The 23944-nt window shown below is 42.1% G+C and overlaps 1 protein-coding gene across 3 annotated transcripts in view; it reads left to right on the top strand.

Annotated features, from left to right (window-relative positions):
* Nucleotides 1-23944, top strand: part of LOC128758487 (CUB and sushi domain-containing protein 1-like) — a 432079-nt gene that overhangs the window by 378649 nt on the left and 29486 nt on the right. For all 3 annotated transcript variants that reach the window (XM_053864463.1, XM_053864462.1, XM_053864464.1), the window contains 18 exons: nt 58-171; nt 791-907; nt 975-1046; nt 1208-1354; nt 3033-3221; nt 3294-3479; nt 4733-4930; nt 5388-5561; nt 7085-7258; nt 7342-7515; nt 10157-10345; nt 12132-12308; nt 13887-14072; nt 17913-18089; nt 18593-18772; nt 23048-23221; nt 23307-23373; nt 23582-23688. In XM_053864463.1, coding sequence (XP_053720438.1) covers nt 58-171; nt 791-907; nt 975-1046; nt 1208-1354; nt 3033-3221; nt 3294-3479; nt 4733-4930; nt 5388-5561; nt 7085-7258; nt 7342-7515; nt 10157-10345; nt 12132-12308; nt 13887-14072; nt 17913-18089; nt 18593-18772; nt 23048-23221; nt 23307-23373; nt 23582-23688 — 2802 coding nt within the window. The remainder of the gene's footprint in view (nt 1-57; nt 172-790; nt 908-974; nt 1047-1207; nt 1355-3032; nt 3222-3293; nt 3480-4732; nt 4931-5387; nt 5562-7084; nt 7259-7341; nt 7516-10156; nt 10346-12131; nt 12309-13886; nt 14073-17912; nt 18090-18592; nt 18773-23047; nt 23222-23306; nt 23374-23581; nt 23689-23944) is intronic.

Here is a 23944-nt window from a genome sequence, read left to right as displayed (position 1 = left end):
AATGTTTCTGAATTATATTTCCAATGCATTATATTACTCACTCTGTCTGTCTCTCAGGTGATGTGGTGAGGTACCAGTGCTTGCCTGGATACACACTTGTTGGAAAGGCGGAGCTCATGTGCACGCTCAACTCCCATTTGCTGTTTGAATCTCCCGCACCAACCTGTGAAGGTAAGAAAGCCTTGGTCCCTGTGTGTCAACCTTGGCTCATGACTCTCAGTCAGCGGAGCAACATGATCCCGCAGTGGTTAATGATAAAAATGTTTTGGGTTTTTTTGCATGAAGGCTGGTTTAAAACCCCGGGTGACACAAAGTCATTAGGATACCTGAACAGCGGCGGTTATATAAACAAATATTGTTACACTTTAGGTTACGGAACATATGCCAAAAAAATACTGTGTACTAGCTGCATTACCGAATCACTATAAAGTACTCATTGGCATCTTGTTTAGCCTGACTATTTTTTACCATGAAATGATGGCTCACATCAACATTATTATTTGTAAGTCTAAAGTATAGCCACAAATATGGTCTTTACATCTTGAATCAAGCACCCACAGACGAAGAATGGAATGTCAAATACCAAGTACTCAACTCCTCTTATGAGTCAGTCCCATTGGAGACCGACTCACAAATACTTCCTCCCATTCTGTCTCTCCACTGGATCTAGTTGCAGTGGCAAAATCTGTGCAGAAATATGTCAATATCACAGAAACAAGTGGCTTTTCATCAAGCAGTGTTTCAATACACAACCGCTGAAATGTCGACAATTCCCTCCTTAACCTTTCAGCTCAGTGCCCTGCCAGCGAGGAGCGCTCCTCATCATCAGGGGTGATTCTCAGTCCCGGGTTTCCGAACAGCTACCCCAACAGCCAGACTTGCTCATGGTTGCTGCGCATGATCCCAGGTGAGGAGAAGCCAGTGTGACATCTTCACGATGAAATACACCACATTAACATTCTCTTCTTCACCAGGTTACGTCATCAACATCTATGTCGAGTTGTTCCACAGCGAAAAGCAGTTTGATGAGTTGGAGATTTTCGATGGTAAAACACAGGCACTGACTTCTGCTGGCCAGTTTTGAAAGTCCCATTGTGGAGTGGGCTTGCTCACAGACACACAATGCTGACAAATTTCACTGACCATTGCAACTCATTTCATTCGCGGTCTCGTCACCATTCTCAACTTTGATCCACTTGTGGTTCAGGATCCTCTGGTCAGAGCCCGCTGCTGGTCGCCCTGAGTGGAAATCACTCCTCTCAACTCAACTTCACGTCCAAAACCAATGAGCTGTATCTGCGCTGGTCCACCGATCACGCCACCAACAAGAAGGGATTCAAGATACGATACTCAGGTGTGTTCGTCGTCTCCTGGTTTCTACACTGTTTGTATCGCTTTCCATATGTGTGTATTTGATGAATAGTACTCACAGCATTATGTACTACAAATAACCCAACACAAATATATCCAGCATGCTGGTGATTCCCAAAGAAACTGGACGCAAACAATCATGTATCAAATATGATGCATCTGGTCCTGAGAAGCTCACTATACTGACACCTCCTGAAGGTATATCAGCATAAAGCTCTATGCTTTACTACAGATTTTTCCTTTTCTAGATATCCTACATTTTCAAGGAAACATGATAAATTGATGATTGCAATGTGATAACACAGACTTCAAAGCAGTCAGATTCATTAGTGTTTAACCATTAATGTGTTTCAGTCATTCATTTACCCGTATGATTCCATGTACAGAAAGTAGAAATATGCAGGCATATGTTTGATGTTATGAAGAATCATAGCAGCGAAAAACAGTGAATATTTCCGCTTTTTCACTTTAAACATCCAGTCAATTTATCCATCCGTGTAAGTGGTGAAGTACACTTTGTATTTGGGCGACTACAAAGAAGAAGAAGATTATTCACACTAAATTCCCACAGATGGGGGAATAGAGACTATAAATTATACTTCTATCATATTCATAAAAGTATGAGTAAAATACCGTTAACATTAGAAATTAAATACATTACCGTTAAAAAAACGCATGTAGTCGATTCGCAAATGTTTGTGTTTAGATTTTGTGAAAATAAGTTCATTGCCTTCAACTGTGAAGAGCGCGCCACCTGGAACACTGAAATACCAGTTATTGGCAGGAAAGTTTTCGGCTCTCATAGTGAAGTGTCTATCCATGATAAAACTTCTAAATTTCAGCTGTGGGTGAAATGAAAGTTGCTGGTGTTTGAGGAGCACTCGTTCCTTTTCAAACTGGAGGCGTTGTTGTGGTGACAGCAATATGGCAGTCTCTTTCAGACCCAGATGAAAACGGTTGAACCAGTGAATGATGAAAGTTCATTTTCGTGACAGTTTAAATTGATTTTAGAACTACAGCTGCGGAGCCGAAGAGACGCCCGCTGACTCATCGAGGAGAGAATGGTGGAAAACTGAAACAAGATATGGTCATTGATTAAAATCCTGGAATTGCAAACTGGTGTTATTGTAAGTGGAAAAGTCCCCACAGCTGGCAGAGCAGAGGGGAACAGAGCACAGGTGGAGCGAAAAAACACATCAAACAGGACAGACTGAGCCAACTGGCCCTTTGTTACTGTTCTTTATGCTCAGTTCCAGGAATAGACAACAGCGTCAGAAGTGCCGTTTCATCACAGAAATGTTTGTGATTTGTCCAGAATGCATGTTATTGTTGCATGTGGGATTTTTACTCACTAAGACTGCACATTCGAAAACAAACATACTGAGGTGAAATGATAGTTGCATCCTCTGTGATTGGTGCGATGTACTAGAGACATGTCCGTGATGGCCCTCCCGCTCACCGACGGTTAACTTCTGCCTTGATCCTTTTGAGAGCATAAGCAGAAGATAATGAATTGATGAGTGTGTCTATGTGGCCTGTTATACAAACTCTTTTAAAGGTGATAAAAACTAACCATCAAATTCTTTCATTTGTTCAATCCATTTAGTCAATAACTCCAAAATAGTTGAAACCGCCCCTAACTGTGTCGTCTCCATCCCCAGCCGGTTACTGCAGCATCAATGATCCACCAGCGAACGGCGGTGTGCTCAACAGAACCAGACTCCATCCAGGCAGCAGGCTGCAGTTCTACTGCAACCGCGGATATCGGCTGGTTGGCAGCGCCAACGCAACCTGCAGGCTCCACCTCAATGGGCTGTTCCAGTGGGATGCACCTGCACCTTTCTGCCAAGGTACCATCCTAAATGGAAAAAAAGGTGTTGCTGGCATTTCATTCAACCGAGTGTCTTTATTCTCTCCCTCAGCTATGTCATGTGGCATTCCTCAGTCGCCTGGTAATGGCAGCTTCCATGCCTTCCAGTACACTGTGGGAAGTCAGGTGACATACCAGTGTAACCACGGTTACCACCTCGACTCTAGCCTCCCAATAACCGCCGTGTGTTTGGAGGACGGAACCTGGAGTAACGCTGGAACGGCCCCAAGATGCCTGTGTGAGTATCGCAGGATCATGCCTTTTATTTTGCAGCCTTCACAAGGTCAGCGCAAAACTGCAAAATAAACTAATCACAAGCTGTTTCGCCAGTTTTTTTTAATACTTATCTCAAAATATTAAATTAATGCTCATTTAAAAAAATAAATGGGAGTAGTTATTATCCTTTATAATGGCTTTTTTATCCCATTATTTTATGTCATTACTTTTTTATACAGCCTTTGTAAATATGCTTTATTATGGTTAAGTTTTTCAATGAGTCTGTTGCCCAGACATCCTAACATTTATGATTTAAAATGCAAATCTTTCAGTGAAATTCTTTCCCTTTTTATCTAATATTTCAGTAACTAAATTTAAAGTTGATTCTTTTGACTCTTTGTCTTCTCACCCTCTGCCAAGATTGGCTTTTGCATCTCACAACAATCGCAGAATCTAATGTGGCTCCTTGATTGCTCTGCTTTAATGTAAATCCAAATCCAAACTCGTATCACAGGAGGTGGCCAGACACAAAATAGAGTTCACATTGGATACACATTTATTGAATATGTATTACTGAGCCTTGTTTAATCTGGAATGAAAAAGGCTTAAGAGAGCCTTAACTGTTGCTCTGCTTTATGAGACTTGCACCGTGTGACCACAACTTTAGCATTACCCAGTTTTCAAGACAAAATAAAAGTCTGAAATGTACTTCATTAGGATTATTTGTCTTTCATGTCGCCCAGAATATTGTGAATTAAACAGCACAGTAATTTAACATCAAGGTTTATCTCCTGCTTCTTCTTTTAACCATTAGAAACACAGCATATATATATGTAAAAAATACAATAAAAATGAATAAATAATAAATAAAACATGCATGCTTGTATGCAATAATGTCACTCAGGATCAAGTTTGGCAACCAGTGCAACAGGAAGTTGCATCAAGATTCTTTCCAATCCATTTTGGCTTCACGCGCCCCTCCATTCTGGTCATATCCAGATATTTCAAGACGACAGATGAGTGTTGATTGACGTCCCCATAAATCTTCACTTTTTTAGAAGTCAGGTCACACTACAAGCAGACAACTGCACTGCAATCCTCTCTGGCATCGCGGGCGACTAATCTACCGGCTCTGATGTCTCAGTGGGGAGGACTGCGTGACGCAGCTTAAGTTCCAGCCAAACTTTGAATAACTCTTTGTCGAAAGCTTAACTCAAGAAAAGTACTGTAAAATTGATTGTGCCTTTGTTGATTTCTGCACTGCATTTTTTTCAGCTGTTCACTGCCCAAGTGTTGAGGGTGTGTTATCCGAGCACATGAACTACCGTCTTCTCTCTGGTCGGCTTGGAGAGTTCAGCTCCATGGTGATGCTGGAATGCTCCATGGGATACTCGCTAGGAATGGGACATAGGACGCTTCGCTGCCTTGCCAACGGGACGTGGGAGGGGTCTGATAACCCAGCAACATGCAAGAGTAAGTTTGGATCAACCCAGGATCGGCGCTGAAATGAGAGGTAAAGAAGAGAGTGCAGCGGTGGTGGAGGACAACTGACGGGTGAAGAGTGAAAGGGATCCTCTATAGGACTGCAGTGAGAGCTGTATGGTGTTGACACAAAAAGACAGGAAGCAGAAATAAAAGCGTCAGCGTCAACAGCAGTGAGGTCTCTACTGGGAGCAACTTGAGAAGACAAGATATTAAATGTGTTTATCATAGGGAGAGCTTGTGTAGAACATTGGAAACCAAACTAAAGATGATTTGGACTCGTGGTCAGGTGACCACGAGTCGGACTATGAATGTTGGAGCTTTCAGGTAAAAGGAGAAGAGGCAGGAGAGGTGTGACTATGGAGGGTGATCCGAGATTGACAGGGCGAAGGCTCAAACTCTTTATATGCAGCGACGAGTGAAGTGACTCTCATCAAATTCTTTTCAGTCTTATCCTGTGGTGATCTTCCTTCTCCGCCGTTTGGCACCAAGTTGGGCACATTGACAACATTTGGAGCTACTGCAATCTTCATGTGTAACCATGGTTACACACTGGTGGGGTCACACGTCAGAGAGTGCGGCGCCAACGGGCTATGGAGCGGCACAGAGACCAGGTGTCTGGGTAAGTCTGATCGAAAGTGACAGTGATTCCCCGAGGTATTAACAAGGTTTTATCTCAATGAATTGAACTGATTCCTTCATGAAAAGCCATGTAAGATATTTATCTTTTAGTTATGCGCTTTATTAATCCATGCGGGTCCTGCGTGTGTCAAGGTTGATTCTGCAGAAATTAGCACTGCTAGACGAACAGTCCACGCACGTCACATAGTCAAATAATCTTATCTCATTTTAAATTCCATATAATCCTTGAGCAGTCAAAACATTTGATTAATGGTGTTCTATAATGCAGCGATTCAGCCTCGCTTCGTAAGCAGGAGTAGCTGAACTCAGTCACATATGCCTGTAGGGGTGAATAGTAAAGAGATATCGACGTCGTGTGGATGGTGAGATTGGGTTACCGAGGGTCTGCCACTGGGTTAAAATAAGTTTTAAAATGGAATCTCAAGTCCGTGGTTAAAGAGTGGGAGCTGTTTTTGTGGGTAAGGTCATGTAAATATCGGCACAATCTGATCCTGCATTAAAAATGTACAGAGATGAGACACAAAGCCTGGATGGACTTGTCGATGCAACTCTAGCCTCCTCTCTGACACTGATGAGGACCTAAATATTTCACCTATTATGGCTAGAGTTCTGTGTTTCTGACATGTTGGTCCACCGCTCACTATATTTGAATATTCAAACAGAATTCACGTTATTGAGGTAATTATGAAGAATAAAATAGAAAAAATAAAAGTCTCAAATGTACTTCATTAGGATTATCTTTCATGTCGCCCAGAATATTGTGAATTAAATGCCACAGTCATTTAATATCAGGGTTTATCTCCTGCTTCTTCTTTTAACCAACATATATACAGAAAAATAAAAATAAAAATGAATAAATAATAGTGCAATAATGTCACTCAGGATAAAGTTTGGCAACCAATGCAACAGGAATTTGCATCAAGATTCTTTCTCACTGATAATATGTGCACAGGAAAAAAAAAAAAAAAAAACATTGCACGTGCCAGTCGCTGTCTTTTTTTTTTCCTTGAGTCAACCAGATTGATAAGTAAATAATCATTTTATGGCTCGGCAGCTCTTCAAATTTTCATTCCTGTTTTGATAACCTTGCTTAAACCTAGCACATCATATTGTAGAAAATTGGATAATGATTATTTTTGAGCCACTCTGCCAACATGCCATGTTAGAGATTGACGGTTAAATATTTTATTTTGGGGGGTCCTTACTGCTTAGCCCATCACAATGGTCACTTTATATGAACTAGACTGATCCAGATAAAAAACAGTCAATATTTTCAGTGCTCAGAATTTGGCACCGTTGGTTTAAAAATAATGCAAGGTTTCATTGAAGTGCTTTTTAAAATCTAAACATTTTAGAGCAGAGAGTGCCATCTGGTGGGCTCTGACTTTGAACACACTGTTTCATGAAGCCTCATCAGGCCAACACTATTTATTTTGGGTTCTTTTTTGCGGCGTTGTGGGACATAAATTCATTTTGTTTTGAAAACATTTACTTTCTTAACAGCGGGTCACTGTGATTCTCCTGATCCCATCGTCAACGGACACATCAGCGGAGATGGCTCCAGTTATCGTGACACTGTGGTTTACCAGTGCATGCTGGGATACCGTCTCATTGGGACGTCAGTGAGAATCTGCCAGCAAGACCACCGATGGTCTGGAACAACACCCGTCTGTGTCCGTAAGTGCCGAGACACGAAGTGCAAGAAAAGTGAAGGAATGTATCCGTACATTTTTTTTTTTTTTTTTTTTTACGCTTCACAGCAATTACCTGTGGTCACCCTGGCAACCCGGCCAATGGGCGAACAAATGGCAGCGAGTTCAACCTCAATGATGTTGTGAACTTCACCTGCAATAAAGGTTACGTCCTGAGTGGGAACACACGTGCTCAGTGTCGGCTCAACGGGCAGTGGAGCAGCCTGTTACCCATCTGCAAAGGTCAGAAACCCTCAAAAACTATTTTGTTTTTTTACCTTTACACTGGCACCATGTTATGTCCGACAATAAAAAAAGCAAAGAAACTGCAGCAAGGAAATGAGCTTTCTAAATTCCTTAAATAGAGAATTGTGTCTCATTTTTAAACAATGTGACTGCATTGTGAACGGTGATCCAAAGGAAGGAAGTGGAGACCTGAGACATTGTGACATACTGTGCCAAGTACAGTTTGGCAGATGGGATTTAGTTTGGGGAACAACAACACCCAGACAGAGGGCTACCACCTAGTCATTGAAGATCTGCACCATCGCTGTGGATCAAACCTGGCAAGGATGTTGGATGCAATGGATGAGTGGCAAGCACCTGGAACACAGAGCCCAATATTTTGAACTTTACTCTCATCCTGCTCTCTCCAGTCAGCTCACTTCTCTGGCTGGGAGAGGATCCTGCCTGTCTCCTGTGTGATACCCAGCAATCCTCAAACACACCCTTAAGGGTTACATGACCAGTCTCGCACAAGGCAGATACACCTGGGTCCACTACTCAGTGCTGTTTCTCCAGTGTTTGGCGGCACCACTAGAGAATGACCGTGCGTTCCTTGGGTAGGGCGTGAAACAGATGTCCAGATAAACACCTCCTGCTCATGCAGGTGGACCTACATGACTGACTTGCTGTTCCTTCCCAAATGAAACTGGATCAACCAACCTGCGCCCAGATCTGATTGTTGTTATGGCATTGACACGTCCATGGGAAGAATCCATTGATGAAAAGTGCCGAAGGAGAAAGCCCAGATATGCCAGCCTGCGTGCTGAGCCGCTGTGTGCAATTGCATCCAGTCGAAGTGGCCTGTAGCGGCTTCGTGGCTTGTTCTGCTTATACAGCTACTGAAGAAGTAGGAATCAGAGGTGAGGTCCAGCAGAGGATTGTCAAGGAATGCAGATACCCCATGAAGCAGCCACTGGCTGTGGATGATACAGAAGGGTCAGGCTGTGTCAGCCTCGGCTCAGGATGTATTCTGATAAAAGGCCGAAACACCCACTGATCCTGCGGTGCACAAGTGGCGATGTGTCATAATGGAACCAGAGGACGCCTATAGACCCCATGCTTTGTTATCTTGTTTCAGTCTGGCATGTTTTGTAAAGAAAGGGCTTTCCTATAAACCAGTCCTTCTCAAATAGTGGGGAGGGCCTCCATGGAGGGGGAGCAGAACAAGGCCAGGAGGGCGCATGTGACCTCGGCAACATACTTTTTCGCCGTACTAGAATAAAGTGTAATTTGCACTTTAAGTCTTTTCTGTTTCTTACAAAAACATTAATAAAGTTATTCTTTATTGTGACTTGATCTATATTACTTTCTTTTTTCTTTTCCTTAATGTTTACAAGGATACAATGTTATGCAGAGGTGTACTTATAGTAATTTTACTGACAAATGACACGACAGGTATGTACAGAGGCGGAGGAGAGTTGGTGGGGCGAGAAACGTATACTAATTCCTGAGGGGGTGCAACAGATAATAATTGAGAAGCACTGCTATAAACCAACCAATCATTGTTGACCTCAATGTCAAACCTTCAAACATTGCCGTTCAACAATGTAATGTCACTGAGGTGCAGGAAGTGTTGGTCAGCTGTTAGAAGATCTCTTTTGAACGATCACGGGACACCCAGTCCTGCTCCATCTTTAAGATACATCTACTGAGTCTTTAATATTTCATGTTCGATCACGTTCGACTGCATCCTTACCGAAGCTGAAACAGCAATGTGTGAGGAGTGTGGTGGATGGAATATCCCACTGGTAAAGTAAGAAAAGAATTCCATCAAAATCACTGTGGTTTGCCAGGATTGTGAGCAGCTAGGAAATCCATGCACGCGCTCAGTTTCACGTCCTGAGAGACGATCCTTCTCTCTGCTAACCAAGCGTAGAAGTCACACGGACAGTCTCCCCAGATGTCTGATAGCTGGTCGTGCGATGATATGCTAAAACACTCACTCATGTGAGCAGATCAATACGGTAGAGTTGGTCAAGCGGGATTCCAATAAACAGATACCCTCTTGCTTCATCTCAGTCAGTCATCTCCGTTTCACTTTCCTGATGCTGCCGTTGTCTTCGCTCAGCAGCAGCTGTCATTTATGAGGCAGAAATGTATTCTCTTTTCCCAGTGGCTGTCACACACAGACCCCCACCATGTCCCCGGTGGGCACAGTCGTAAGGATCGCAGCTCTCCCTGGTGTCACACAGAGAGTAAAACTGTACTGGGGTTGGACTTTCACACACGGAGGTAGAGAAGTTGGGTTGAGAAGTACGGGTGAGAGGAGGAAGCAAACTGCCTCAGTACCAACAACAAAACCGACCATCCTCACATTTTAAAATGTATTTAATATCCTGTTTCCGAGGAGCTGATTTACTTAAGGTTCCCAAACCTGTGGAAGCGACAGGGGTATTGAAACATTATGAAACACTGAAACACACATTTTCTGAGCCCTCTAGATGGCAATCTTTGTATTCTGTCTTTGGCTTTGAGAACAATTTAAATTTATGAGAAATAAAAACTCATTATTCAATCACTTTATAGAGGTTTTACTATTTACTTAATAGTGTAATTAAACAATCTAAAATTTGTGTTTTGTCTCTCCCTCTTTCCACAGTGGTGAACTGTTCAGACCCCGGCCATGTGGAGAACGGTGTACGTCAATCCGGCATCCGCTATCCTGAAGTCTTCAGCTACGGCGTCACCGTGGCCATTCACTGTAAACGAGGTTTTTATCTGCTTGGCTCTGCCGTCCTCACCTGTCAACATGACGGACGCTGGGACAGACCCACCCCTCGCTGCTTAGGTAACTTATAATTAACTCAAACTGAATTATATAAATTATAAATAAAGTTGTATTCAAGTTATTTAACGCAATTTTTATGTTTTTCTGTGCATAGCAAAAAAATATATATATATTTGTTTTTTTTGTAACTGACTTACAATTCAGTTTACCTGTTTCAAACCAAATCACACTTCATTGACATATTGACATGGTTTTCATAGGATTAAAAATGAGATCTGAAAGTGAACCAAGACTGCATCTACTGTATATGGTAGCTCCTGCACTTCTGCAGTACACCTGTCCAAACACAGACTAGATTCGCGGGTGACATGAAAAAATAATAATGGTTTCTGAAAGCTAGAAGTGTGTGGTATGTGCCTGCGGTATGATAGTAAAAATCTAATGCACATATGCAGCTACTGCGATGTGCTACCTGAGGTGGGGCGAGATGATGAGCAAGCAGTGTTGGATAAAAAGTTTGGTGTTCAGTGTGTTTGTGTTAGACAGTGAGCCGGAAGGTGATGATGTTATTGGAGTTAGACGGCTACCAACTAAAATTTTCACCATCTCATTCCAAATATTCCTCACCCATTTAAACTATTAATACATAATCAAAACCTCACATTAATGTTGAGTGACTTCCAAATACTGGAAATGTTGGGGACAAAAGCATCACTGGTAGCATATTCCTTATAACTCTAAGATTGAAATATTGTTGGTTCAACACACCCCAAATTGCATCAGTGGCCCCTGTCAAGTTTTCCACAACAAAGTTAAAAGATGCAGCTGTGAAACGCTGACTTCCAATTCTGTCACTGCCTGGTCTCTTTTCAAAACGCCTTTCATTTTGTAAGCAAAGTCCCTCGTCACTTCCTCCCTCTGGCGTGCCGCGTTCAGGCCCCTCTCCATCTGCCCACCCCTCACCACATTGTGGTAAAAAATGACAAGCATTTGTAACTCATGATATTGGCCGCGAGCCATTATTGTTGTGAGATTAAACGGGAGACAAATATCGAAGAAGGATGATTCTAAAATGAGAACTACAGCTGGGGAAAAGGAGAGGCGAACAAGGACGCCGCAGCACAGATGAAGAAATGAGAACTCAGACAGAAGGGGGCGAGGAGCAAACACAAGGGTGCGGCCTGCGTTGCACTGAGAAGCAAGGCCTTATCGGAAAATTGGGGGTAGAAGGTTGATGGCAGAAGAGCAAGGAGAAGAGTGTGTAATATGATTTGCGAGTCAGAGGGTGCACTGGCGAACCAGACAGTGAACAAAAGAAGTTTCCTTTATTTCTTCAAAACTTACTCTCAAACATGGCTGTGTTTCTGTCTCAGTCAGCACTTGACAGTGTGGCAGTGTGAAATCCAAATGAGATCATTTTAGATGGGTTCAGCTTTTTCACCGTGTTTTATAGACCACAGAGCACAATAACGGTGGAAGCATATTGGTACCAATAAAAGTGAGCATTGAGATACCTTCAATGAAATCTTGATGACTTGCATTTGAGTGCAACCAACTCATCTTCTGTATCGCATTTCTCATAAAAGTTTCAGCGTGGTTTTTGATTATATATTTTCTTTAGGTGTTAAAAGTTAGATGCTCTTTTATGAGTTTTTACTCACTTAAATAGTAGTGAGAAGAACAAAAACAGATTCATTTTTTGGTTTTTATTTGATTATTTTTACTAGCTAACACTCAATAATGTGTGTTGTCATCTAGTGAAACTCCCCTTGAATTTTTATTTGTTTGTCTTTTATAAAAATCACCTCTCAAATTGAATCACCCTCATATTTCACTGTTATTCCAGCCATTTCGTGTGGTGACCCTGGCGCGCCCCCCAGTGCAGTCATCTCCGGGAGTCACAGCTGGACCTACGGCTCTCTGGTGCAGTACTCCTGCTCACCTGGGGGAGTTCTTGTGGGCAACGCCTCTCGTTTCTGTCAAGAAGATGGCACCTGGAGTGGATCGCCTCCTTACTGCACCGGTGAAGTTTCTGTCATCAATATTGCAGCAGTACAGTTTCACCGTTTCACCAGAGATCAGCATCAACTTTTCATTTTCTCCAGTCATGTAAAAGACAGCAATGGAAACGAAAACAAAAGATTTTCTTATTTATGTTATACATTTTTAATATGATCGTGTTTGACAGTGATTTAAACATGAAAGTGCCCTTTTAAATAGGGGATGCTTGTTAGTCAGCTGTTGTCCTTTTACAGCCCACTTACAGCCACGACATTTGCCTCATGATACCTCACAAACATATGCTCATAAGTTTTCTCCAATTGACTCAGAAAGGGCCTAACCTGACGTAACACCCCAGAGAGGCCTTCAGTGGACCTTTGGCAGATTATGTCACTAAAGAGCTGTCTGTTTTAATGCAGCTTCATCCAGATATTGCGGCATAAAGACGTGTGTTAAAAGCTTTCATGGGATTAAAAAAAAAAACCTGAGGCAAACTACATTCGAATCATTGAGCCATCAGAGATTTACTTAGTGTGTGAATAATTAAGTGAGAATAAAGTTTTATGAGAATACATGCAATATATTTAATCTGACACAGAAGTTTCCCTTTGTACTTCATAGTTTCCCCAGTGAGCCCATTGTGTTGGTGGAACATTGAGCAGACTGTCAGTAAGCGAACCAAAAACGCACTTTTACAAAGTGAAGTTTCTGAACAAAGCGTGGCTCATGAGCTGCAGCGGTTAGATTGACTAATCCTTCAAAAGTTCCCTGGATCCAGATGGCGCTCCATAACACCACCAATGGCCCATGCACCATTAAAATATGCTCAACGTTATTTTGTTGATAGACATGCAGATAAATACAAGATTTGTCAGGGTGGTTGATGAGTAAAGCGAAATTTTCCTTTTTCTTTGGTTCTCACCGCTAGAAGGGCTGAGGCTTTGGATCTAAGCAGATACTGTATGTGAACTCAAAGTTAGGATTCTAAGCAATGGGGAGGGGCAATTAAGAATCACAGGAAAAGCTGAAGACATGGTGATAATGGTGACTTTGGCGTGGTGCCAGCTTTTTTCCCTGTTATTGATGGATGAGGTGGGACAGTTGAGATTTAGAAGGACAGGGGGCGAAGTGGAACGAAGGGAAGTGAATGTGAGGTGAGATGTTGCAGTCTCTATTTAGAGGTACAGTTAGAAGTGATTCTGGCTCATGAGAGAGAAGCCTTTCAGTAAGCACTGGATGCATGTGACGGCAGTGAACTCCACAGCCTCATGTTTGGGAAAAATATGTCAAAAATAAACATCGGATTACAAACTATAGTCTTGATTAAACAGAATAGATTCTAAATGTATGTTTAATGTCCCCTACTTTGTGTACTTGAAGTGGCAATTACTGGCAATTATGTATATAAAGCACAACATAAAATTCACTTCCTAAATCCAGCCAGAGTCCACTGATATTGCAAGAGTTCTATCTGTTGTTCTATGTGTAATTGGATTTGTATTTTCTCTCTAGGTGTTTGAGGGGTGCAGGGAACGTTCCACATCACTTTGTCCAAAATGTTCTTTGAGACATTAACTTTAAGTATCTGTGCTCATTTCAGGTTTAAGTCCTGGAACCTGCGGAGACACTGGCATCCCTCCCCATGGTGCGCGTTTGGGAGGGGAGGAATTTAAAACCAAGACCCTGCTGCGTTTCAGTTGTGAAGCTGGCTACACCCTGATCGGTTCAGCCGAGAGGACGTGCCTGCACAACGGCACGTGGAGCGGCACGCAACCCGTCTGCCAAGGTACGTTCGCAAATACTTTGTTACTCATCTGGCGGTGTTTGACTGGATTTGATGCTGCTTGAAGCAACAATCGCCAAGTTTATCCCAAAATAGTGAACAAATCTGCAGTGTTTCAATCACTGTTTTGAACATTTTTTTTAGCATTTGAAATTTTGTTGATGGCAATGAGTTAAACAGGACAACAGGTGGCAGTAAATCCGCTCACATCAAAAACAAGAATAGCAGCGAACAAGAGCAGGAGCTCGCTCTACAGCTGACATATCTTCAAAACACAGAAATGTATTCTCCCATTAACACGTCCTGAAAACGTAATTGAAAATGTGTCCATCAGCGTTTGAGTAATTTTGTCCACAGACAGACTAACAGGTAAACACATCATGTAACCCAGGCAAAGGTCTATTTCAATTCATCATAAGTATAATTTATAAATGCTTCATGCATTCATAATGAAGTGTGTGTTGTACTACATGAGGCAGACGAAATATTGTGATTTTATTATACATTATCCATTTTCATATGGAATATAGAATGGGATTGACAAATGTGATGGTGGGATAAATGACACACAATGGAAAATGTTATGGACGAGAGTGATGTATAGAATAAAATTGATATTTGATCTGTTAAGATTCGGAAAAAATAAAAATGTATTTTCTTGCTGTCGGAAGTAAAATACGTCTTCCATACCTCCACAACAGCACCCTTGAGCGAAAATGGCCAGCAAAATAACAATGCACGATTTAAAAATGAAGAAACATATCGACTCCAAAGATAAAACAGGAAGCTCAAACAATTAATGAACCTTTCAGCAAAGGAAAATTTTCTTGGAAACATTAATAGGTCACAGCAGTTGAAGTGGCTCTTGACATTTTCATTTTGTTTATGGTCGTTCAGTTGTAAAAATAGTGGTTAAACCAAGGTTTTTTTTCTTCCAAATTCCTCCATATGTTGTTATGTACATCTTTCCAAACGTTGAATAACATCTTCCACCACCATTAGCGGTAAAGGCTCACTGTTAAATATCCGCTTCCCATCCACAGCAAATCTGATGGCGAAACACTTGAAATGAAAAAAAGATTCAATTGTACTTCTAGCTTTGTGGCTTGGATCCAAAGAATAAATTTGAAGTCCCTCCGAAGTGACTGAGCTGGATCTTCCACACACTGGTAATAAAGTGCTTCTCGTACGACAGCAGTTTTCAAAGACCATCTTCAAATCCACGAGGGTTTAGAGGAAATTAAAGTGGGTCCCGATAGTGCTGTGGAGCCCCCAGAATCCTAAGTTGCAGTCTAAGTTAACTTCTCTTCTGTAGGTGAGTTACATAAAACACTCCCGACGTCCCTGGTGAGCAGATAAATTGGATGTGATGGATGCTGAATTGGGAATTATTGTGTTGTTTGCCACGAAATATCCACGCAAAGATAGGTTTGTTAACCACAAACGTCAACGCTAAATTGTGTTTGACTTTATCGAGTTTGTGGCTAAAAATAAATCACTAAGAATAGAGCCTTCTCATATTTATTTACGTCTGTCTGGAGTCGGCATTCATTAAGCTAATAGTGGTTAAAAGCTAATTCGCCGCACATGAGTCATCAATCACAAAGACAGGCTCACAAAGAAATCTATACACCCAGTCGGACATTCACACAATTGAATACACACGACCTGTCGTCTTGTTTACTGTTGTGTCAAGCCAGCAGACACGTCGGCGCTGGCGGTAGCTTACTCAGGCTATAACTAATGTCTCATCAATAGCTACACGATAATTCAGTGGGGGATCTGTTCAGCAAGGGTGCAGCCATTTGTTCTCTGTTCTCCCTCTGATCGTGGGTTGAAAATGATGTCCTTGTGGAGGTTTTACATGCTCCCTGCTTAAAAGTTTTCCAGGTTTCCAGAGGTGTCTGAGCTTGGAAGACTGGAGCTGTCTTTCAGGTTTCTTTTTGTAAAATGTGTTAAATTATGTCCAGCAGAAAATACCTTTTTGGATTGATAGGATTTTGAAGTCTCCCACTGGCAGCTAGCAACCTAGCGGTGTATGCTGCTCTAGATCAACAGATTATTTGCGTATGTTGAAAATAATCTTTTCTTTTCAACTATTTTTGGACAAGTGAAATCACATTGTTTACCGCGAATTCATGATCCAGTGATTGGAAAATGAGGAAGAAGAACCTCATCTGGGGAATAAATGTATTATAATAGGCAGTTAAAGTGGTTTCATTTCTCGTGTTTTATGAACTTCAGGAAACTACATGACTATAGACAAGTGCAGAAGTTGTCACTTGATATGTAAATAAACCGCCATAGAAGAGTGACTGCCTACTGTACATCATCACCACCTCGGCAACACTCCGCGCTGAGCTGCTTGGTCTTGCAAGCTCTCACCGACCACTGGGCTGGAGCTGTAGCGCATCTAATATCACAAAACAACATGATAAGTATTAAGACAAAAAAAAATGTAATTACATCACGTTACAAAGTGATGCGTATTGCATAATAACGGAATAGTAATCCAAAAATTGTTTTGTCCTGCTGGAAGTTCTCTGCTTCCAAAGATGTTAATGTTGAATTGTGCCAGCTTTATTCAAGTAGCCAAAAAGAACTGTGTCTCATTCTAGGTAGTTAAACACTGAATTAGTCATAGTCGTTACATTATTATGAATAGCTCATATTTAAAAGCAGCATGTGTGTGGACGGGGTCACCACAGAGCACCAGCTACAGATTCCATAAGCTGGGATGGCACAAACTCTCATGAAAGTCTAGTGACGCTTCTAAGGACTTATACAAGCCATTATACATACAAGTGAATATGGCGTCCACCATGTCGAGTTCAACACTTTAAACAAAGACTTAAGTGAGAAGAATTGGTCCCTTTGAGAAAATGTATTCATCTCGAAAACAAGTTGTGAAGTTGATTCCAAAGAAATGTATGCAACAGCACGGCCACGCTCCAGTCCAGCTGCTGTTGTTTATACAGCTGGCCGAGGCTCAAACTGAAAAGGAAGTGGAGCACAGCAAATAAAAGCATTTGACTCCCCGCAACATAAAACAAAGTGTTTGTTAAGCAACTCAGAAAGTCTCCTCCCAGAAATCAGTGAGTCAATCATTCTCCGATTCATCCTCATGGGGATAATGGACTATTGGCGTTGTATAAAGCCTGTGGTGCCTTTTAGTCAAACAAAACTGCACTCGTGCCGCAACACGCCAGCCGACTGACTGGATGCACCCACTGGTTGGAGGAAGGTAATTGCAAGATCATGCAACGCATCTGGTGGAAGCCTGCGATTACTGTGTCCATCATACTTTTCTTTTATTGTTCTATTTGTACTTTTCACAATTCTCAGAATTAGCTGGTGTTAACTGATGTTAGGAGCAAAGTGGAGGATCACATGATGAGTCTGTTTAAGTGACCCCTAGCGACAAAAGCTTTATTCTCTGGTAGTCACCGACTTAACTGTAATAACGTGTGTTAGCATAGTAAACATTGGATCTAAGTTTCTCTTGTTTTATGGGGGCTCTTACGTGATGAACAATTTTCATCTCCTGACATCTGCTCACAAATGCTCTAGTGGTCAACGTGGGAACTGCAGATGCATCAAACCTCACACGAGTCTGAAGCAAACAAAAGAACAGCACTGTGCCGTATGCAGTGCTGGGAATCAGTCTAGCGACCTTGAGTTATCAGTCCGCCTTGCTGCCTCCGAGACATATTTTATGTTATTTCCAGCTGGCTGTGGTGATCAACTCATTATCCCGGCCTACAGCTGATCGGACTTGAGTGACAGCAGGACAGTTTATCGCCATGATTAATGGTGGCTGTTTAATGACTCCTCTCTCCTCAGCTGTGTCTTGTGGTAACCCCGGCACGCCTGCCCACGGCAGAATCGTCTTCAACGATGGGGTTACCTTTGGCAGCTCAGTGGCCTACGCCTGCTGGGAAGGGTTCAAGACATCAGGCCTGACCACCAGACACTGCACGACCAACGGGACGTGGACAGGACAACCACCTGACTGCACTGGTATGCGTTTCCAATGATCCCTCCCGCGTCTCTGACAATGAGACCAGCCATGAAATCGCTTCCGCTTTAAATGTTTTCTGAGGTAAAGCAACCGAGCGTTGTTCAAGGGCAAGCCTTCCTTTTTTTTTCGATTCAAACCTGAAGCTTTAAACAAGGACAAATTGCGGTTCGGGGGAATGGAAATGGTGGTATTTGGATAAAATGAGTTTCAGATGCACCTCAGGGAAATTTGAGGAGTGCACTCTGAGACAGTTGAGCAGGAGGACAAGGTTAGGAGGCAGGGAAAACAGCAGCTTGAAAAGCTGGCGATGATGTTGTGACTAGCGATTAAAGTTTCACGACAACCTTCAATTACTTGACTTTGCACATGGTATAATGAGTGTAAGGTTATTGATGCGAACGCCGTGTTTAATGATGCCAAAATATATGGATATTTCCTCATTTCAAATACAGCGAAACTGTAACAAAATATTCAGCCATAAATGATTTCTTTTACCCTTCAGTCATCAGCTGTGGAGATCCTGGGCCGGTGGCAAATGGAATCTATTTAGGACGTGACTTCACCTTCAACCACTCTGTGTTATACCGGTGTAACCCCGGTCATCTGATGGACCCAGCTGGACGCAACCTTCTCCGCTGCACTAAAGATGGAACATGGAATCAAACCAAACCCAGCTGCAGAGGTAAGAACAGCAGTCTATCATCTTGGACACTTTTGTTTTGCCGTTTCGTAGGTAGGTGAGGGGTGTTGAAGGACAGGTCTGGTGAGGTGAGCAGAGTAGAATGCATCAGGGATCAGCTCTCCGTGGACTATGATGTTTGCTCATGATATAGTGATTTGTAGTGAGAGTACAGATGACTTAAAGGAGAAGCTGGAGAGATGGCGGTATGAGAACAGTGAGACCAAGACCAGCCATGACACATGGTTTAGAGACTGGCACAGAGGCGGGACACAGCTGTCAAAGACGGAGGTACCTCAGACTAGATTGGAAGTGAGTAAAAATGGTGCGATTAGAAACAAGTACACCACCGGGATAGCTCATGCAGAGAAGTTTGGAAACTAAGTTAAGGAAGTCAGACTCCAGAGAGAGTGTTGGGTCTTTAAAGATGGCAGAGGAAGATGAATACAGCCAATGAGCTTCACAGATGTGATTAGGGAGGACATGAAGGAGACAGGTGTGACTTAGAAGGATGATAAAGACAGGTTGAGGTGCACGAGGCTGACAACCTCTAATGGGAGACAGGCAGAAAGACAAAATGCAAGCTCTTTGATGTAACCATATTCTCTCTTTTTAATACTTTTTCCCTTTCATTAAGTCATCCACTACTGTCAGAATAAATCTTTTACGTTTCAGCTTTAAATCCAGGGAAATAAAGGGGATGTTCTTCTGTCAGGAAATGCTTGTATTAATCCCTTAAGCTGACCTATTATGAACAATAAGATTTGAGGTGAATCCCAGATCCTTGACAATTAAATCATGCTGGAATATTTTTTTTTTAAAAGTCCACTTCTTTTCTTTAAAAGACTCGATCAGCATTATAGTGCTTAACAGCAACTTAATTAAGTGTCTTTGCGGCAGCAGAATAAAGTGTAAAACAACATTGAATTATTTGTATTTGCATGAATACATTCCAACAGAACTTTACATCATTATGGAAGCATACTTCTACTGGATACACCACCTCTTCTCTCCTGTGAATATTACACACGGAGTGTGGGAATATTTGCATTACTACCGTTCCAATATGAATATCAGACACGAGTATCGCAATAGTTATTTTGTGTTTTGATGTCAGTGTTTGATTCAGAATTGTAATGAAACAACTTGGAAAAGCAAGATTGAAGGTAAAGAAGAGGAATAATGAGATGGAAAAAGTGGGGGCTTGTTGCAACAACAAAAACATGTCAGTGCTAAGTTCATTATCTGAAGCCCTATTGTTTTTTTTTGCCTTTCAACACACACAAAGGAGAAAGGAGACAGCATGCATTAACATGAGATGAGTGTGAAGATCTACTATACGTCATATTTCGTGTGTAGTCTGTGATACTCAACCACAGAGAAAGGGAAATCTTCCTGGGATCCTCCCTGCAGTTTCATCCCACAAACAGAACACCTCCTGCTGGCTCCAGCAGTAACTCAGGCTTTGAACTCCGATGAAAAAAAACCTGAGAAAGCAGTCAGAGATGCTACTGAGCGAGATGCCGACAGAGGGAAACGCAAGCTGAAGATATTGCAGGTGATAGAAAATGAGAGTGGGCAGGAAATTGAAAGGAGAAAATTAGAAGCGGGAGAAAGAATGTGAAAGAAAGGAGGTACAAGTTGCAAAATGTTTGAAAAAACTGAAAAAAGTTTTAATACAAGAAAAAAAAGAAAGACATGAGGGGACTTTTCACAACATTCACAAGGACAATATAGAAGGAAATGTTGGGTAATGTTTTGGAAACTCAGAAGGAATTCATTGCAAAAACAACAGAGAGGCGCGGGAAACAGACAGAGGAGGGGGAGAGAGAAAGAGAGAGTGGGTGGAAGCAAATGATGTTGGAAACAAAGAGAGACAAATCAATACCTGCCCCCAAACCTGTAAACAAAATGTGAGAAAAAGGATTAAGCCCTTAAAAAGTGCTGGCTAGTTGAACTGTGCTTAGATGGATGTGCCAAAAACACAAACAAGCGATTGAGAGGAGGACAGAAGAGGGTGAGAAAAGCTGGGGAATGAAAAGGAAGAGGTAGATGCTTGAACTGATAAGAGATAAAGAGTATGCAGTTTCACATTTCCATGTGTTCATGTGGAAATTAGAGCTGCAAGTGTCGCTACAGTTTATGTGTTCACTATACATCATCGTATCAAAGTGAATGGGGTGTGAAGCCGCCTGTCCCCTTGTTAAATGAGAGTCACGCAGTCGTCATTAGATGTTTGAAGGCGTGTCCAAGTTGATGTGGATGGTTTTATCCTTCAGGACTCCAAATTTTTCCTTTGTTGTTTTCCACAGTGACTGCAGTTAGACGCAGAGAGTAGATTGAGGAAGGAAATAGCTCGATTAAGCCGCAGAGTCCGATTGTGTCGTGTTCTCCCGGGTTCACATGCAGTTCAGTGAACCTCTATGAGGAGGGGTGGCGCTGTGAGCTCTTCCCTCTCTCCAGTCCTTATTAGCATAGAAGAAGAAGTTGACAGGTAGCGAGGAGCCGTTTCAGACTGTTATATTGGACTCTGCAGACGGCGATCGTGCTGACTGATAGCTAACTAGGTTCACTTCAGAGGTCCAGAATCAGCGATGCAGCGATGGTTCAACACCATCACCAAAATCATCGTCAACTTCGGCAGGATTTGGGATTAAACCAGAGATAGTTTTGTCTTGATAGCACAAGAATGACAGATGTGGAGTATGTAGAGTATTTAGAGTCGCACCGTTGACCACTGGCGTGAGCCTAACCTAGCACCATGCTAACCGTTGCTAATGTAGAGGTAATGTCGTCTCCTATAAACGACAAATCACATGACGTCATAGTCAAGCTACTCGGTTACACAAAGGCTTAGCTGAGCTATTAATGCCGTTACCCGGGAGGTGTAGTCCGACTAAGAGACATTTCTCTCCAGTAGTTGGGCTAAGCTGCTTACTTGCATTCTAAAAGTCCAAACTTAGCCGATCTAACTCACTAATTCTGTTTTCTGTACCATCATGTAAATGTGCTCAATGACATGTGATTTTAATAAAGATTTGCAACTCGAACCTTTCGAACAGTTGCTTCACAGCCACCATGTTCTTTTGTGGTGACCAAAAGAACAAGCTTGTGGCTTGAGTTTCTCTCCTGGTGGTTTGACCACTCCCCTAGGGTGAGAGTGAGGCGCTTGGTCCTTCAGGTGAAGCTCAGAATGAAACGTACCTACCAAGGTTACCGCTGAAATGAGAGAAATATCACTTGCAGACTGCACCAATAAGAGCAACTGTGAGTTGTTATTGCTCCTCCAGCTTGCATGAGCAGTGTTAATTAAAAACACTTCCAATTCAAATTCATAAACAGGATATTGCACCTTGAAAGCCAAAACAAGACCAAAAAACAAATCACAGATATGAGCTAATTGTGGTCTAAAGCTCAGCACCATATGGAAAATGAGGACCTGGCAATTCAATATTAAGCTTCTGACTGCCGCACATTATCATAGAAAACAGGAAAACTAGGGAATCTGAATGATGACCAATTGTTCTTTATTTTTTTTAGTAAATGTATATCTTTGTGACAATTTCCTGCATGTTGAACAGTAAGGTGGATTGTTGCTGAAAATGTTCTACACAGTGACATGACATGAATGTGATGCAAACTATGTAGTGCACTGTTAAAAAACTCCTGTGACGGAGTCCACATGGAAATACTCCATCTGTAAAAACACACCTACATTTTGTGCTCAATGTTTAATTTGCATTTTGCAACACGGTTTGAAACAAATAAAAAAAGCTAAATATTTTTACTCTATACAGACAAAAATCAAATCAAATCAATTTTAGAAGCGAAAACTACTCACAAACCTTCTGATCACGGTCACTTTAGCCAGCTCTCCCAAACATAAACAAATGAGAGTTGCCATACACTCCTGTCACCTGAATCAAATATGACAATATCGGACAAACACAACAGAGACAAAAAGCCATTCAGTAACATAATGAAAAGTAAAAGTCAATGAAACATGATTTCCGCTGGTAAAATGAGAGAATTGAAAGATAATAAAACCTTTAAAATACAAGTCTCTCTGCTGATCCAAACACAAAACAATAGTGTCTGAAAACCACTTTATGACTGAAATGTCCAATTAAGACCAGTGTTGTGAAGTTATTTTGCGTTAGACGGGGATTAATGGCAGCTACAAACTTGACTGTTCAAATTTTCAAACAATCAAGGCTTTGTCTTCTGGGCAGGGGAGTGGATTTATTAAATGCCGTTGGTGTCAACCTTGCGTTGCAGTGATCCACTGCGGGCCCCCTCCTCAAGTACTAAATGGCAAAGTGGAAGGAACTGACCACTCGTGGGGTGCAAGCGTTAGCTACAGCTGTTTCCATGGTTACCAGTTGTCCACTCCTGCTGTTTTGAGCTGTGAAGGGAACGGAACCTGGACGGGAGACGTACCTCGATGTCTGCGTGAGTTTTCTGATCTTTAATACGCATGAACTGTTGACATTTATGACAATGCACATTTCCACCTCTAACTTTGTTTGATCTTAAGCCGTGCTGTGTGGAGACCCCGGCTCTCCTGGAGGTGGATACAGAGAGGGAAATGTCTTTTCCTTCCGGTCAGTACTGAAGCCCATTGATTTTTGACTAGTGCTGCCGCAGCAGGTGTCAGATTGTGTTTCTGTCTGAGTACAGTTTTCAATACTTCATCAAGAGCCTGTGTCAGATGCTGTTAATTCAGCAAAAAGCTAAATGTTAGTGGAGAGTTAGGAACTGGGACTCGTGGTCAGAATCCATCCTGAAAATAAGTGTGTATTTTTGTTACAGATCAGAGGTCAGATTCACCTGCCAAAGCCCGTACTTGCTGGTGGGCTCTGCTGTCAGAGTCTGTCAGGCTGATGGGATTTGGAGCGGACAACAACCAGCTTGCATCGGTAAATGAGACACAAAATAACATCAAATTTCCTCCACTTTTGGAGCATCTGGGTTTTAGGAAATCCATATGCTGTCCACGTCTGTAAAACATCGTCCTGCCTTGTGGACAGTCACGACAGAGTGCAGACCTCAGAAAAGTCATTAAAATCCCTCCATGCTTCTCTCAGTCTTCAAAATGTTGAAAAATGTGTGACATGTGTCATGATCGACATGTCCACACCCAAAACACTATTGGACAGCTGAAAAACTAGCGCT

Source organism: Synchiropus splendidus, chromosome 5 (assembly GCF_027744825.2).
Source record: "Synchiropus splendidus isolate RoL2022-P1 chromosome 5, RoL_Sspl_1.0, whole genome shotgun sequence".
Taxonomy (NCBI): Eukaryota; Metazoa; Chordata; class Actinopteri; order Syngnathiformes; family Callionymidae; genus Synchiropus; species Synchiropus splendidus.
The sequence above is the reverse complement of the archived record's forward strand: the minus strand, read 5'-3'. Positions and strand labels throughout refer to the sequence as shown.